The sequence below is a fragment of the Mirounga leonina genome, unplaced genomic scaffold (assembly GCF_011800145.1).
Source record: "Mirounga leonina isolate KUSES-001 unplaced genomic scaffold, KU_Mleo_1.0 Mir_150, whole genome shotgun sequence".
NCBI classification, from domain to species: Eukaryota; Metazoa; Chordata; class Mammalia; order Carnivora; family Phocidae; genus Mirounga; species Mirounga leonina.
Window position 1 is genome coordinate 33,038,916 of NW_023270374.1, and position 18,207 is coordinate 33,057,122.

General features: G+C 43.8%; 1 protein-coding gene across 1 annotated transcript in view; it reads right to left on the bottom strand.

The window, feature by feature from the left end:
* The window catches only part of PTPRT (protein tyrosine phosphatase receptor type T), a 753,869-nt gene that overhangs the window by 416,158 nt on the left and 319,504 nt on the right, over positions 1-18,207 (bottom strand). The window contains exon 6 of the mRNA XM_035006339.1: positions 12,786-13,082. Within this exon, the coding sequence (XP_034862230.1) occupies positions 12,786-13,082 (297 nt within the window). The remainder of the gene's footprint in view (positions 1-12,785; positions 13,083-18,207) is intronic.

An 18,207-nucleotide genomic window follows, 5' to 3' on the forward strand; every position in this document is an offset into this window, starting at 1 on the left:
CTGATGCATTTCTGTGTCTAGTATAGTAATGATTCATTTTTGTCCCTCTCTTAGTTAATGTAGTGAATTACATTAACGGATCTACTAATGTTGAAACAATATTGATTTTCTAAAATAAACTAATATTTTCCTAGTTGTATACAGCAATGGATTGTCTGCTAATATTCTGTTTGGGGTATGTGCATTTAATTTTTTTTATTATAATAAGCTTGTCTGGTTTTGGTATCAAAATTACACTAATGTCATAAAATTAAAAGTCAAGTATTACTTCTTTTTTCGCTCTTTGAAGGTGTATATGTAAAATTGGAGATACCACTGCCTTGAGTGTATGATTGTACTTGTAAGACCATTCGGAACTGGTGTTTTCTTTCTTGGAGAAGTTTATTAAACTACTGATTCTATTTCTCCATTTGCTGTGAAATTATATAAGTCTTTTTTGTGTGTGTGCTGAGTGAAGTTCTGAAGTTTATATTTTGCCAATAATTTTTCCATATCCCATAAATGGTAAAATTTATAGGTATAAAAGGGTATTTAGTATCCTCATTTTACCCTTTTGTGAAATAAGCACTACACAAGTATATAAAACAAATATACATCTCATTAACTTATGAATAATCAATTTTATGCCCTCAAAAGGTAACCTTAACTTCATAATAATAATGAATCTTGCTTTTCATTATAATTTTTATTTCCTAAACATACATCCCTAAGCACTATAGGGTTTATTATTTTTTATATTATTATTTTTTAAGATTTTATTTATTTATTTGAGAGAGAGAGAGAGTGAGAGAGAGAGCACCAGAGGGGGGAGTGGGAGAGGGAGAAGCAGACTCCCTGCTGAGCAGGTAGCCCGATGCGGGACTCGATCCTGGGACTCCAGGATCATGACCTGAGCCGAAGGCAGTCGCTTAACCAACTGAGCCACCCAGGCGCCCTATAGGGTTTATTATTAAATAAAAATCATAATACAGTAAACAGTGCTAAACTCTTTTACAAAGATCAGTATGGGAGAACTAACCTCTTTATGTTATTGACTTCCATTCCATGTACACATTCTACCCCAGCACTTATTTATATATTCTGGTGAGAATGTGGATTAGTGTTTTACTCTGTTTTTAAGTCTTGCTTCTTGATATAATGCTCAGGGGACATTTGCTTTGCATTATCAGGTTAGTCCCCTTTAATAAGAGTGAAAGCATGTTTTCATCTGCCCAATAATCTTTCCTTATGCAGCCTTACAAAAGGTAGAATGAGATGGTTTAGTTTGGTGGGTCGAGATGTGTGCTGCTAGTGATTATAGGAGTCCCTGTTTCAAATATTTCTAACCCAGAGGGAAAGGGAAGAATTTAGATAAGAGGTATACGTGCTTAAGGGTGGGATGGGGAAGGTTTGAGAAGGAAAATGACCAGGCGGCAGGAAGCTTCTTGTCAGAGAAAGAACTGTTTTGATATTTTAAGGCAGCCTTAAGTCACCAGGAACACTGCCCCCATCTTTAACTGGAGAATCTCTTCCCAAAGCTAGCCTTTCATTCAATCCCTTTCTTTTCCTTATTTACCATACCCAAGCTTAGAGAGAGAGAGAGCTCTCACTCTCTGCACTATGGACTGACATATAAGATGTCATCTCCTGCTCTCCAAACCCTCACTCCATCCACGCCAAGCTATAAGCTCACCCTTGCCTTCAGCCGTGGTCAGTCAGAGTCTGGGGGTATTAATGCAGTTGGCCTTGGAAGCCTTTCCTCTTGGGCCCCTAGGGTGAGGAAGGAGTTTCTTTCAATGAAGTTACAGCTCAGTTATCTTTTTCCCATGTAGGTTCCCCTTCTTCAACACTGTGTTGCATTCCTTCCTTCTGGCCTGGGGGTGGAACTCTTCTAGTTCCCAGGGCAGGTTTAGAGGTGTTCTCTTATTTCACTGGGAAGGTAGTTTAAGAATCAGATCACCACCTTGAATGGAAACTCACACTTTTGTCCTATGGACCCAAAAGGCAGCACTGCATGGTGACTAAGATCATAGGTTGAGCCAGACTGCCTGGGTGTGTGTCCTGTTCTTGCCATCTCTTGCTGTATAACCTGGAGCAAGTTGCTTAATCTCTTTGTGCCTCAGTTTCCTTTAAAGTGGGGGATAAAAATAGTCCCTACTTCGTAAGTGTTGTGGTGAGTCAATCTATCAGTACATGTGAAATGCTGAGCAAAGTGCCTGGAACAAAGGTAGTGTTACTCTGTGTTTTCTCCTCCCCCCAGTCCCATCACATTCTCCAAGAACTGCTCTAATGTAGCCTGGAGATACACCAATTTGCTTTTCTGCAGAATCAGGATTATTCCTATTTTCCTTGGTGTTCTTGCCTCTATTCTTTCTGAATGGTGTTATAGTGCTCATCATAAAAGCCATCCTTCCCATAGCTTACTGAGTATATTAAATAGCTTTCTACAAGCATCTTCTCATTTCTAAGGTAAATAATTCTAAAATCTATTTTTAGATAAAATCTGAGGACTCGAGATTCATTCATTCAATAACTTATTTACTGCATGCCTATTCTCTACCTGGCACTGTTCTGGGTGCTTGAAAATATGCAGTAAACAAAACAGAAAAAAAGTGGTCTCCTCCATGTGCATTCTAGTGAGAAAGACAGATACTAAAATGTATAGTGAAATACATAGTACATCCAATGATAAATGCTAATGAGAGACATGAAGCAGAGAAGAGGGACAGAATCTGGTGCCTGAGGCTTCCAGTTGTTCATAGAAAGGTCAAGGAAGATCCCCCCTGAAAAGTGGTATTGACTTGAAACAGGTGTAGGAATCAGCCCTGTTTATTTGGGGGAGGATCATTCTAGCCAGCAGAAATGGCCTGCACAAAGATGCTGAGGGATGAACACAGCTGGTATAGCTGAGCAGAACAACTGGATCTGTGTAGTAAGGCAGAGGCAGAAGGAGATGAGACCAGAGAGGCAGCCAGAAGTAGCTGTGGCCACGTGGGGCCCTGAGAGCCACTGTAAAGACTAGGGTTTTTTCATCTCAGTGACGTGAGAAACCGTTGGAAGGTTCTGAGCAGAGGGGTGATGATATGATATGCCTCATGGTTTAACAAGATCATCCTGCCTGCTGTGCTGAGAAAAGAGTGTAGGGGCCAGAGATGAAGCTGAGTGAGCATTTAAGAGAGTACCGCAATAATCCAGGTGGGACATCACAGTGGCTTAGACCAAAGAGCGAGGAGTAGAGGCTGTAAGCAATGGTTGAGGTCATGCTATTGACTGAAGGATAAGCCAAGAGAATGTGCTGATGGACGGGATGTGGGAAGTGGGCAGGGCTGCTGCTTCACCCAAAGCAAAGGGGTGCCAACCACAGACAATCCACGTTGAAAGGTATTCAGGGCCTTGGGTGTGATAAAAGTGAGCAATCAAGGTTTTTGACTCAAGCCACTAATAAAAAGGCAGTTGGCATTAACGGAGATGGAGAAGACTGTGGGAGGAATGAGTTTGGTGATAGTTGAGGGATGATCAGGAGGTCAGCTCTGGACGTGTTCAATTCCAGAGACCGATTAGCAATCCAGCTGGACAGGCTGAACAGGCAGTTGGATAAATGACTCTGGGGGGCACGGGAGAGGTCCAGCCTGGAGATACCAATTGGGGAAACCATTAGTATACCATTGGATTGTAAAGCCAAGATATTAAGAGGATATAATTAGGGGGAATCAGTGTGGATCAAGGGTCAGCAAACCATGGCTATAGCCAAATGCAACCAGCTGCTTGTTTTATAAATAAAATTTTATTGGAACCCTGGCACACACATTCATTCCTACAGTCGGAGTGAGATAGTTGAGGTGGAGGTTACAGAGGTATTATAGGTTATTCTAAAATGGCCCCTTGCCCATGACTAACAGAAATTTTGCAAAGATCCTTGCTTTGGTTTCTTTCTAGTTACACTCCTTTGATTAAAATCTTCATTCCATGTCTGATATTGGCCACACACCACTGAGTGTGTCCTCTTGGCAGAGAGTACGTTGAGGGCTTTCCATACAGACTTTCATGTAGAACACGCTAAAGGGGCTGGTGGTATTATCACCCCATTTCACAGACGGGGACATTGCAGTGCCAAGTATGCGAGTAACTAAGGCTGCCTAACAACGTAGTGAATGGAGCCTGAATGGAGCCTGCATTCGTCTGACTCCAGAGTGTTTTCTGAATCGGCCCTTTTTTCCCATATTCTAGTGGATGTGGGTTCAGAAAGGCTGTAAAACAGTGTCACCACCTCTGAGTAGCAAAGCCAGGTCATCTCAGCCAGGGACCAAGGCTCTTTTGGCCACACCACACTACTGTTCCAAAGGTCGAGATGTCCTTCCAACGGAGCAGACTTACTTTTTTTGATTCAACTGGGTCCTTCCCCCCCACCCCTCCCCATTGTGAAAAGACCCAGAAAGATTTCGCTTTCATCTTATCTTCTAATTCTGTTACTTTAGTCTTTTTTTTTTCTTTATAATTCTTTAATGAGTCCACATATTCCCTTCCCACAATTTCATTTCTTCTTGTATCTAACAGCACAGAACTTTCCATCCTTCTGACAGAGTTCTACAACAAAGGTTAATTACTTTATAATTTCATTCCCTTTAAAAAAAAAAAGGCACACTAAAATTGCTAATTTTAACTGTGCTTCTTGTCAGTAGGTTCATGTAAATTCACTGTAATTAAACCAGATGTTTTCTTGTGCCTAAAAGTCAGGTGGTAATTTAAGGGAAATTTTCATTTCAACATAAAGGGGGACAGAGTGTAATCAAGGGAAGGTTTCTCCTTTCCTGTTTTCCTTTCTTCTTCCCATTTTCATATCTGGGAAGTGGGGCTGGTAGTGGTGAACCCTGTGGGCAGTACAGGAAAGTCAGTCAGCTCATGTTGAAAGCACAGAGCCCCACAGAGTCAACAGAAGTTCCCATCCTGTTTCTCTTGTCTAGGTCTTTTTTTTTTTTTTTTTTTTGGCCTCTCCATTCCAGGGGCCACATTTGTTGGCTGGTTGGTTCATTATAAACAGACTCAGAACTAACTTAAGAAAAAATCAAAATAATTTGAAAATGGTTTGAAGGTCACCAGAATCTGTAAGTGTGTCTGATGGAGACAAGACAGATTTCCCAGTCTTGCTGAAGGAAAGATTTTTTTTTTTGGATAAATTTTTTCATTTTTAAAAGTTAAAAAATTTTTTTTTTTTTTTTTTTTTTTTGGAGAGAGAGAGGGCATGCAAGGCGTTTGGCAGGGGTAGGAGGGAGGGAATAGAGAATCTTAAGCAGGGGTTTGATCCCACAACCCTGAGATCATGACCTGAGCCGAAATCAGGAGTCAGATGCTTAACTGACTGAGCCACCCAGGAGCCCCACAAATATATCTTTTTAATGGAACTTTGCAGGGGTGTATTAGTAAATGTTTCACAACCAACTTCCCAGGAAAAACAAAACACCCAACATGTTTGCCAGTACCCACAGTGTAAAGTCGCCAATATGACAATTTTGAGCAATGAATATGGTATCACATAACTAAGAGGTGGGAAGAGAGGCTAATGAGCAGCTCCAGCAAGCCAGAATGAGTTGGTTCTGAGTATAGATAGCATACATTAACACCTATCCTCCCCTTCTTAAGCAGTGCATATAAACAGGGCCCTGAGATACGGGGAAGAGGCATGGACTTTGATATCAGATAGTCATTCACTCACCGAACAGTTAACGAGCACCTACTATGTGCTTGGCAGATAATAAATGTGTGTGTGTGTATGTATGTACATTTCAGATGATGATGAGTGCCATAGAAAACAAAGTACAGACAGTGTTGGGGAGGTTTGGTAGGTTATCGGATTATCTAATAGATGGTCAGGGGAAAGAAATCATGGACAAGATTTCGGGATCTGTTAACTGGCTCTGCCACTTGTTGCTTGGAAGCCTGGGACAGGTTCCTTGAACTCTCTGAGCCTCAGAGTTCTCTTCCCCAAAACCATATAAAATCCAACATTGCAGGATTTGGTGACTCACTGCAAGAATGAAGGACATCAGCACAATGCCTCGGTCAACACAAGCATTCAAAAACCACAACTGCAGTTCTCCTTACCTTTTATAATATCTCAAGGTCATCTTTGTAAACCTCAAAAATGTACTGGGCTCTAGTTAAACAATGCTTTCAGGACCTGCTAAGCTGTATGTATAACTTTTTATCCTTCCACCAAATGACTGTGGACTGTTGCCTTGTTATTTACTGCCTTTTATACTTTTCTTCTCACTTCCCTCTTTTCTAGATTTCGTGTGCTGTGTCTTGTTACTATACACACACCTGTCCCTAGCAACATGCAGCCTCCGTCTAGCTTCCTATCAGCTGGGGAATCAGATACTGAGACTTCTAGAAACGCACACAAAATACAGGCACGCACTCCTGAGACACGTCAGTCTTCCCTACAATGCAAGGCCATTTACCATATTAAATTAAGTAACATATGTATTATACATCACTAATCATATTACATACCAATTGTATTACTATATTCTGCACATATTATTAATTATAATCAATTATATTTTATAAACTTACTATAAATTATATGGGAGCCTAAAATTCCTTATTGTAAAATAGGAAAAATAATACTGTTTGCTTTCTCGTATTTGGTGTTAAGATGAAGGAATCTACATTGCTAGTGAAAATGTAAAATGAGAGTGACTGGGTGGCTCAGTCGGTTAAGTGTCTGCCTTCGGCTCAGGTCATTATCCCAGGGTCCTGGGATCAAGCCCGACATCAGGCTCCCTGCTCAGTGGGGAGCCTGCTTCTCCCTCTCCTCTCTGCTGGTGCTCTTGCTCTCTTTCAAATAAATAAAATCTTTAAAAAAAGAAAAAAAAAGGAAAATGTAAAATGAGTGTCGACATCTAACAAAACTGCATGTTTGTTTCTCTTTTGACCCCAGCAATCCCACTTGTAGGAATTTACTGGGAAAATACAACTGCACAAATACCAAACCGCGTAAGCATGAGGCTATTCGGTACAGGATTATTCGTCATAGCAAGTAATGGGCACAACCTCAGGGTCCATAGCACCCTGTGTGAATAAACCATGGCCTATCCACATAACTGAGCCTCATGCAGCTATCAGAAAGAATGATACAAATCTGTACACACCGATAGGGAGTGACTGCCAGAGTATATTATGTGAACAAAGACATGTGATGTGCAGTATATCTTTTGTGCTGTCTTTTATATAAAAATAAGAACAAGAGAAACGATTTTTACCTTTTTTGTAAAATGAACTATAGGAAGAATAGTATCTGAAATGAGTAAAAATGGTGACCTTCTGGGCGCGGACAGGAACAGTATGACGGTGCTACTACCTCTGAGCGTACTTTTTTTTTACGTAGTTTTGACCTTTGAACCATGCAACTGTTTTGATTTTGAAAACAATAAAATTAACTCAAAAGGATGGGGAGGGGGAAGGCAGACCTTACAACTGAAACAAACGAACCTAACTGGGCATCAAGTCAATAATAAAACCGCACAGATAAAAGACTAAGCCTTGGAACATGGTATTTGGGCTGCTTCTGGAGAGAGAAACTAAAAAGAAAATCTTTAAGCTAACATACTAGATTTCCTGTTTTTTGGGGGGATTGGTATTGTAATTCTGAAACTATTTTATATGCATTGTGGGATGGAGCAAATGAAGAAACGTGTGGATGGTGAGAACCAGGGTTCTCACAGTGGGAGGAAGGAGACCTATGTATAGAATGAGGGTAAGAGGTGATTTGAATCAGTACAACCTTAAGACTTAAAACAGATAAGTTTCATCCCTCCATTCTACCTACTTGAAGAGTCTAGAGGTGGTGACACCCCACTGGATCAAGCTAAGATGTATATCCTAATGCCAAAATCCCACTCTCCACTGAAAGCAACCAGGAATCCTTAGGTAAGTGGTTGACTTCAGGTCTGGGTCAGAGATATTACAAGGATCGTCTAGAATATTTTGTTATGGCAGAAGCAAGGAAGACTAATGAAAACATGTCAAAAGAACCTAGGAGCCAACCCACTAGCCACAGATGAGACAATGCGAGCACTGAAGAGAATTATAAATAGTACTGGATTTTAATACAAGGAGTCAAAAACAAATGATCTATGAGTCAACAGGAATACTAAAAATGGAGAAGGGGCTGGGGAGAGAAAACCCTTCTATAAAGAAGAATGCTAATTAGTACATGTAGAGGGAAGGATAGATTTAAAATTCAACCTTTTAGGTGTCTGGGTGGCTTAGTAGGTGAAGCGTCTGCCTTCGGCTCAGGTCATGATCTCAGGGTCCTGGGATAGAGCCCTGCACTGGGCTCCTTGCTCAGCGGGGAGCCTGCTTCTCCCTCTCCTCCCCACTCTCGCTCTCTGTCACTATCTCTGTCTCTCTCAAATAAATAATTAAAATCTTTAAAAAATAATAAAATAAAATTCACCCTTTTATAAATACCCGTGTAGTAACCAAATCAGGTGAGGATTATCAAGGAAGCTAAAACCACTGGGTGAGAAGCCCATGGGGGAATCGGGCACTCACCAGGCCTCAAAGCACCACTCTACAGTGAAGCTGATCTCCAAAGGGAAAAGGACCGTATTTACAGCAGAGGGACTTAAATCTAAGTGACCAAAGGCAGTCTGTCAGGGGCTCTCTGACATTATGTAACTCTAGATACCCCACAGTGAAAAACATACATCACCAACCAACGTGGCATTTTTGCCAAAAATGTCGTTTTCTGGTTTTGTCACATAACAATCATGCTTAACATAATTGGAAATGTGAACGTGGATTGTCTACTTATTTTTCAAGTAATGCTAAGTTTCTTAGATGTTCTATAGTATCACGGCTGTGTAGGAGAACGTCCTTACCCTTAGGTAACGTACGCCCTCAAAGAGTTGAGAGATCAGATGTTGGAATTTCTGCAATTTACTTTTAAAGACTTAAAAATATTACATGTATTTTTATATGTGATATCTCCATTTCAGACATACCATACGTATATATGAGTAAGAAAATGGACCACGGTGTTCACCAACGGTGAATCTAGGCTAAGGGTTCACATGTCTTCTTTGCACTACTCTCAATTTTTCTACAGCTTGGAAACATTTCACAAGAAAATCTTGGGTAGAAGTCATTATATCTAACACACCTAGTAGTGCCTAGCATGGGGTTGGCACTCGGTAAACCAAAGTGGTAATCAAAGTGAGACCATCATCAACATTGTTTTATGGCTCGAGGTCTCATACGGTTCCATTTCATAATCGTGACTGTGGTCTGGGGAAAGGCAGAGAAGGAAGCACTAAATAAGTAAGCCACAGTTTTGTCTGAGTCATCTGTGAAAAAAAGGAAAAATAAAGAACCCACTTGGTCTCATAGCTGCTTCCCAACTGAAGCAATGGGGCTCAGTGGCCATGAGCTTCTTTCACCTGCGGTGGATTACTCTGTAAGCCCTCCAAGGCACTGGGACACTGAAATTACCAATTCTACAGATTTCCCAGAAGACAATTTTGGAGCAGAGATAAAAGCAGCATGAATCCAAGCAGCTCAACCCGAGAGGCTGCTCAATGGTTCCCTGAGGGGGGTTTCAGTTCATCCACTGGAGCCATGATCCATCCTCAGCCTGTCCTTGCGGTGAATGAGCTCCCCACAAACAGAAATGGTGCCTCTTCCCTCCTTGGGAGGAATGGAACCTGATCCCAGCACAGAGAGGGGTCTGTGCTCCTGGGCAGTCTTCCCTCAGCACAGCAGGGCCTGGGGTGGGGCCTCGGCATAGCTGGGAGACTGAGGACCGCTGTCTTGGAGGTTGGTGTTTTTAATATGGTAACGTCCACACATCTCTGCAGAGTAGGAATTGATGTTTTATTAATGGTGTTTAATTAAAGTTTAATTTCAAAGCATTGCTGCTCTGGAGTTATTTTGATAAAGGCTTTGTGATTTCCTCCTCTCCCCTGGTGACAGGAAGGAGAAAGGGAGAGGTTGGGGCATGGCTTAAAGACGGGACTTGGGATTTGCTATTACACATGTAGGTAATCCTCAAAAAGCAGCCCGAGGTTCACAGAGCATCCTGGAGGAAACACTCAGAGCTGCTCCTGGACCAAACCCTAGCATTCATGTGGACTCCTGAGTTTTCACGCTGAGTTTCAACAGCGGCAGCTCCCCCCTGTCTAATAAACCCTTACCACTGAACCAGCCTTCCTGCCCTGCCTCTGCATCTCAGATCAGGCACTGACCACATCACCACGCCTTGAGAGTCTAGGTCATATTTTCTCCAACCCGTTGGGAGTGCATGTCTAGAACTCTGGAGAGGTGTCCTAGGGCAGGCTGTTGGTTTCTGCATTGCTTGTGCTATAGGATCCTTTGTCAAGACATTTTTTCTTCTGTGATTTAATCCAAATGTAGCAGCCACATTCATTGAAAACCTGCAGTTTGCTGGATATCATTCCAATTTCTTTTTTTTTTTTTAAGATTTTATTTTTAAGTAATTTCTACACCTAACGTGGGGCTCGAAGTTACATCCCCGAGATCAAGAGTCACATGCTCTACCAATGGAGCCAGCCAGGTGCCCGCATTCCAAATCTTTATATACCATTCCTTTCAGTGAGCATAACAACCTATCAGGTGGCCACTATTTGTATCTGCATTTGAGAGGCAAGGAAACCGAGGCACGGAGTGGGTAAGCAGCTTGTCCCAGGTATGCGGCTCCAGAGCTCGCCTTCTGTAGCAGCGCATCCTTGTACCTGCTGGAGAAGGCGTTGTGCATCTCTGAAAATGGCAGAGCCATCCAGGGAAAGGGCTGGCTGCAGATGAAGCCCAGATTGGATGCCCACCCCTCTGTTGGAGGTCGGATGAGAAAGGTTTCACAGGGAGCAAGGCACTTGGGTCGCCTGATGAGGCTGATCCAGGGGACAACTGTGCCCAGGGGACAGAGGTTCACTGCAAGGCAGGAAGGTGGGGGGCAAGGTGACAGAGGCTGGGTCTCCACTGCAGTTACTATCTAGAGAAGCAGAGTCTGCAGGGACGATGTCCTGCAGTCATTGTGACGATGAATTTAAAGGGTGGTCACGAAGGGTCCGCCACGTAGGTGGGTTGTGTAAAAGTTCCAGTTGTAAGATGGGATTTGGGAGAAAGGCGAATTGGGGGACAGGATGAGCAGAGGGTGGCACACTTTCCTCTTTCTCCTTAGGGGACTTTGCAGCTGAGGATGTGGGTCTGGACCCCAGCGGGGGCCATCACTCCAGGTCCGTGAACTTGCTTAAGTGAAACAAGAGTGCTAGGTGGGATGGCCACGGAAGAGGATCTGCCTTGAGGTTCTAAGGCCCACCTGGGTCAAGTGGAGATAGGGGCCTCACAAGGCTGACAATGACAGTGCTCTGCCCATTCCTTCCCATCCCTTTATACCATTGTTGTGCCCCTCCACCTTTTGTCTGCATGCGCAGACAGCCAACACTTCCTGAGAATTTCCTCCCCCAATCCTCCCTCTGCATCCCAGCCCTAACCACGCAGGCAGCTCCCTTCCCTGATCGGGGGCAAGACTGATGCATGACCTGACCTGCAGAGTTCTCCTGCAGACCAGGTCGCAGCCCCCTTTGCTGGACATGGCCTGAAGTTGCACCTTGGCCTCCTGCCCTTCCTTGTCCTGCCCCCACCTCCCTTCCCAGACTCCCCGGGGAAAAGTTCCTTCATCCATCACCTGCACGCAAATCTCTACCTCACAGTCTGATTCCAAAGAAGTAACTAAAGATGCCCCCACGAAGCCAGGTGCCTTGGCTGAAAGGAAAACTGAAATACAGCCATCGAAAAGTGTTTTCTAGGTAAGTCCTAGAACCAGCAAGTTCTGTCCTCCCATAAATAAGATACTGCTCTGGTAGAGTTCCATGGAAAATGCAGCGGGAGCCTGGGAGGGAATACCCATGGCGGCTTGGAGCAGTCAGGGAAAGCTTCTTGGAGGAAGCAGCATGTGAGCTAAGACTTGAAGATGAATGGAGCTTGTCTCACAGACATGGAGAGAGAGGCCACAGCAGTAGGAGAAACAGCATGGGCAAGGACAGAGGGTGGGAAACATGGTGTGTTCTAGGAGCTACACGTGGCTCTGGAGTGCTGGAGTCTCGAGGTAAGAACCATGCTGGGAGGTAAACTGCATGAAACCCACTCGTCAGAACCTTGTGTGGGCGGGGGGAAGGGGGGGGAAGGGGAGAGGAAATGGAGGATCCCAGGCTCATTTCAGGTCTTTATTTTGATCTGCTGGATGCAGTTCACTGACATGAGGAACACAGAACGAGCAATCAGTATGGAAGGGGAGACTGGTTCATTTTTGGATGCTTTGAGCTGCCTGTCAGACATGCGGGTGAGCACTCGGTTCTGGGTGCATCCAATGCCTGTGCTACTTAATTTACGTTTTTTGGTTTTTGGTTTTTTTTAATTTTAACTCCTGCAAAATCCGGAGTGGTCTGATTCCCAGAGTCGGTGTGCTTAAACGACACAATACACAATGCCTGTCTGGGAGGTCCTGGTGTGGTTAAACACTGGACACAGGAGGGGCTATAAAGTGAGAAGAGGGATGGGGGGTGTGGAAGCGGCAAATCTGAGGGCGTGTCCGCGTCTACGGGCACAGCGCCCCCTGTGGTTCTGCAATGCCCTCCATTAAAGACCCCGGCAAAGAGGCGGCTACGGAGGAGGAAATTAAAGATGCAGGGAGAAAGAAAACCGCATCACTGATGGGTGTGGCCCCAGGACAGGCTCAGCGCCGCCTGTCCCCGAGGAAGCACCGCCCGCCCCCCCACCCCACTCACCGTCCTCCTCTGTTTGCACCACCAGCTCCTCGCTCTCCATCCGGCCCTCGGGGTTAGACAGCAGCAGCCGCAGCCGGATGGTCATGAAGGGGCGCAGGCCCCGCAGGGTGTAGTGGGAAGAGGTCTGAATGACCTCTTCAGCCTCGTACTGCTGCTGGTTGAACACGTACTGGTACTGCACGGTGAGGTTGAAGCTGTGGCAGCGGGTCACCGCGTAGCCGAACGGTTCCCACTGCAGGGTCAGCTGCCGAGCGCGGATGTCCACAATCTCCACGTTCTGCGGGCCGTGCACGGGGTCTGCAAGACACACACGCAAGACACGGGGGCTTTGAGGACTGTCCGGAAGCGGGTGAGGGGGATGTTCTGCTAAAACAGGGGTGACCAGCCCTCCAAACTTAGCTCAGCCACAGCCATCATGACTATTGCCACAGAGAATACAATTTAATTAACATTTTTCTGTAAATCGAGCTCTTTTCTTCTTACTTAAACGCATGCATCTAAAAGAAAACGTAACTATATAAAGGGAAAACCCGAATCACTTGCCATACGTAAATGTTAGCCATTAAAAAAATGCAAAATTGTTAAATTCTTAAAGGTTCATCAGGGTACCCCAGAAAACCACCCTGAGTACCACCAACAGCACACACAACACCCCGGGGATATACTAATTGAGATGGTTGCTGGAGTTCTGACCTGCCTTACATTTAATCCAGCCACATCCTCTCCCCTTGGGAAATCAGCCCCCTCACTCTCGTTAACCACACTGAGGTGCACAGGCTGCAAATCCAGCCACAGGCTCAGCACATGGCACTCAGTCTGTCCACACGGTCACAGGCGCCGCTAACTACACCTTGCAATTTCCCCTCCTTCCACTGACAACACGGCTCAGTCAGTTCAGCGTCTGACTCTTGATTTCGGCTCAGTTCATGATCTCAGGGTTGTGAGATTGAGCCCTGCGTTGGGCTCCGTGCTCAGAGTGGAGCCTGCTTGTGATTCTCTCTCCCCCTCTGCCCCTCCCCCTGATCACACACTCTCTTTCTCTAAATCAGTCAATCTTTAAAAGCAGATATGGTCATGCTTTCACACTCCACTGCCATACCAACCTCTCCCACATGGTCCCAGACCCCCATATATAACACTGGCTGTCTTATTTTACTACCAATATTCTGTTTATACTTCATGTAAAATAGATGCTTTTGTACAAAACAGATTATAACAAACCAAACACTTAAAAAAAAAAATCCCCACATGTGAAGTCATTCTGTAAATCTTAGGCATTTCTTATAATAGAAGCATAACTTCTTTTGTGATCAGCAACCCCATATGTTCTTGTGTTGACTATCTTAGCTGGAAGTACTTAAGCACTGGCTAAAGATTAAATCAGTATTTTCCCTCTATACTACCTATTGGACTTTACCAAGTTCTGTCACTTCTTTGGGCTCATCTTTTATTTCATTTATAAAATGGGGATAACAGTAGTACTAACCTCACCAGTGGGGGGTTAAATGAAATGTTGTTTGCAGAGCAGTTAGAATTGTACCTTGAACTTAGTAAGCACTCAATATATGGTGGTTTTTCTTTTGCAGCAATAGGAATAGTGATACAAATAATAAGGTTTCGTATGCTGTCTCTACTCTGAAAGTCTTCTAAATGGCAGTGCTGTGAAGCATCCTTATGCAAAATGACGGATTCTATCACCCTAAGAGCATTTGGGGGTATTTGAATTTAGGGGTATTTGCATTCTGTCTCCTAAGAGCATTTAGGGGTAAGGCCGCCCCTGTGCCACCAATGTAGCAGTAGGAAAGAGGGAGGGACTTGATGCAAACTGAGTTCCCTGACCTGCCCCTAGAGGGAAAAACATCCTGTGAACTGTGTCAGAGCCTTGCCAAGGAACACACTTCCAAGCAGTCTTCTTTTGAGCAGGATGCCCAAAAATGTCAGGGAGCCTGGCAAACCAGCCCAGACCTGCACCCGTGCTGCCGGGGACAGCAAGCAGCCTGGCTCTGGTTCGACTGAGTTCACGGTCACTCATACAGCCCAATTATTCATGTTCACAGGTCCTTTGTGTAAAAGAGAGCCAGCGTTCCAAAAGCAAATGGGTGACTTTGAAAATGTGACATTGAACAAGCTGTTGCTGAGGATGCATTGTGCTGAGCCCACACAGAATAAGGTGAAAAGTGTGGTCCCCGTAGTGGGGGTGGGGGGAGGTTATGATGTGGTGTGGCCGATTGGTTTAACAAGTCCTGATGGCATGAGGACAAATGTACAAGTACAGGATGAGCGAGAAACCGCTTGCCTGGGAAGTCTGCAACTCCCCACTGGCCTCGCCCAGCTGGAGCCTTTCTGCAGGTCCAGACGCCAGAACTCTCCCAGCCCCACTCAGGACCTCACGACATGCCTCCTCCGGGGGTGCCTTCAAAACGGACGCCACACCCCAATAAGATCATCACTCCTCGGGCACTCTCACCTCATCTCCTTAGAGAGTGAGAACGGCAACATGTAAGACCCTTTTAAATCCAAGAGTTGACCAACTTGTTAAATATCTTAAGATGTACCAAGCCCAATAAACCCCTGGCCAGACTTATCAAAAAGAAAAGAGAAATGACCCACATCAACAAAATCATGAATGAAAGAGGAGAGATCACAACCAAGACCAAAGAAATACAAACAATTATAAGAACATATTATGAGCAACTCTATGCCAGCAAATTAGATAACCTGGAAGAAATGGATGCATTCCTAGAGATGTATCAACTATCAAAACTGAACCAAGAAGAAATAGAAAACCTGAACAGACCTATAACCACTAAGGAAATTGAAGCAGTCATCAAAAATCTCCCAAAAAACAAAAGCCCAGGGCCAGATGGCTTCCCAGGGGAATTCTACCAAACATTTCAAGAAGAATTAATACCTATTCTTCTGAAACTGTTCCAAAAAGTAGAAATGGGAGGAAAACTTACAAACTCATTCTATGAGGCCACCATTACCTTGATCCCAAAACCAAAGACCCCATCAAAAAGGAGAATTACAGACCAATATCCCTGATGAACATGGATGCAAAAATTCTCACCAAAATACTAGCCAATAGGATCCAACAGTACATTAAAAGGATTATTCACCACGACCAAGTGGTGAATTTATCCCTGGGATTTATCCCTGGACTGCAAGGTTGGTTCAACATCCGCAAATCAATCAACGTGATACAATACATTAACAAAAGAAAGAACAAGAATCATATGATCCTCTCAATAGATGCAGAAAAAGCTTTTGACAAAGTACTGCATCCTTTCTTGATCAAAACTCTTCAGAGTATAGGGATAGAGGGTACATACCTCAATATCATAAAAGCCATCTATGAAAAACCTACAGCGAATATCATTCTCAATGGGGAAAAACTGAGAGCTTTTCCCCTAAGGTCAGGAACATGGCAGGGATGTCCACTATCACCACTGCTATTTAACATAGTATTAGAAGTCCTAGCCACAGCAATCAGACAACAAAAAGAAATCAAAGGCATCCAAATCGGCAAAGAAGAAGTCAAACTCTCACTCTTTGCAGATGATATGATACTTTATGTGGAAAACCCCAAAGACTCCACCCCAAAACTGCTAGAACTCATACAGGAATTCAGTAAAGTGGCAGGATATAAAATCAATGCACAGAAATCAGTTGCATTCCTATACACCAACAACAAGACAGAAGAAAGAGAAATTAAGGAGTCAATCCCATTTACAATTGCACCCAAAACCGTAAGATACCTAGGCATAAATCTAACCAAAGATGCAAAGGATCTGCACTCAGAAAACTATAAAATAGTCATGAAAGAAATTGAGGAGGGTGCCTGGGTGGCTCAGTTGGTTAAGCGACTGCCTTCGGCTCAGGCTTTGTGGCTCACATTGATCGAGTCCCGCATCGGGCTCCCTGCTCAGCAGGGAGTCTGCTTCTCCCTCTGATCCTCCATCTCATGCTCTCTCTGTGTCTCATTCTCTCTCTCAAATAAATAAATAAAATCTTTAAAAAAAAAAAAAGAAATTGAGGAAGACACAAAGAAATGGAAAAACATTCCATGCTCATGGATTGGAAGAACAAACATTGTGAAGATGTCAATGCTACCTAGAGCAATCTACACATTCAGTGCAGTCCCCATCAAAATACCATCCACTTTTTTCAAAGAAATGGAACAAATCATCCTAAAATTTGTATGGAACCAGAAAAGACCCCGCATAGCCAGAGGAATGTTGAAAAAGAAAAGCAAAGCTGGCGGCATCACAATTCCAGACTTCCATCTCTATTACAAAGCTGTTATCATCAAGACAGTATGGTACTGGCACAAAAACAGACACAGAACTCAATGGAACAGAATAGAGAGCCCAGAAATGGACCCTCAACTCTATGGTCAACTCATCTTTGACAAAGCAGGAAAGAATGTCCAATGGAACAAAGACAGTCTCTTCAACAAATGGTGTTGGGAAAATTGGACAGCCACATACAGAAGAATGAAACTGGACCATTTCCTTACACCACACACAAAAATAGACTCCAAATGGTTGAAAGACCTCAATGTGAGACAGGAGTCCATCAAAATCCTAAAGGAGAACACAGGCAGCAACCTCTTTGACCTCAGCCGAAGCAACTTCTTCCTAGAAACATCGCCAAAGGCAAGGGAAGCAAGGGCAAAAATGAACTATTGGGACTTCATCAAGATAAAAAGCTTTTGCAAAGCAAAGGAAACAGTCAACAAAACCAAAAGACAACCGACAAACGGGAGAAGATATTTGCAAATGACATATCAGATAAAGGGCTAGTATCCAAAATCTATAAAGAACTTCTCAAACTCAACACCCAAAGAACAAAGAATCCAATCAAGAAATGGGCAGAAGACATGAACAGACATTTTTCCAAAGAAGACATCCAAATGGCCAACAGACACATGAAAAAGTGCTCAACATTGCTTGGCATCAGGGAAATCCAAATCAAAACCTCAATGAGATACCACCTCACACCAGTCAGAATGGCTAAAATTAACAAGTCAGGAAACGACAGATGTTGGCAGGGATGCGGAGAAAGGGGAACCCTCCTCCACTGTTGGTGGGAATGCAAGCTGGTGCAGCCACTCTGGAAAACAGTATGGAGGTTCCTCAAAAAGTTGAAAATAGAGCTACCCTATGACCCAGCAATTGCACTACTGGGTATTTACCCCAAAGATACAAATGTAGGGATCTGAAGGGGCATGTGCACCCCGATGTTTATAGCAGCAATGTCCACAATAGCCAAACTCTGGAAAGAGCCAAGCTGTCCATCGACAGATGAATGGATAAAGAAGATGTGGTATATATATACAATGGAATATTATGCAACCATCAAAAGGAATGAGATCTTGCCATTTGCAACGATGTGGATGGAACTGGAAGGTGTTATGCTG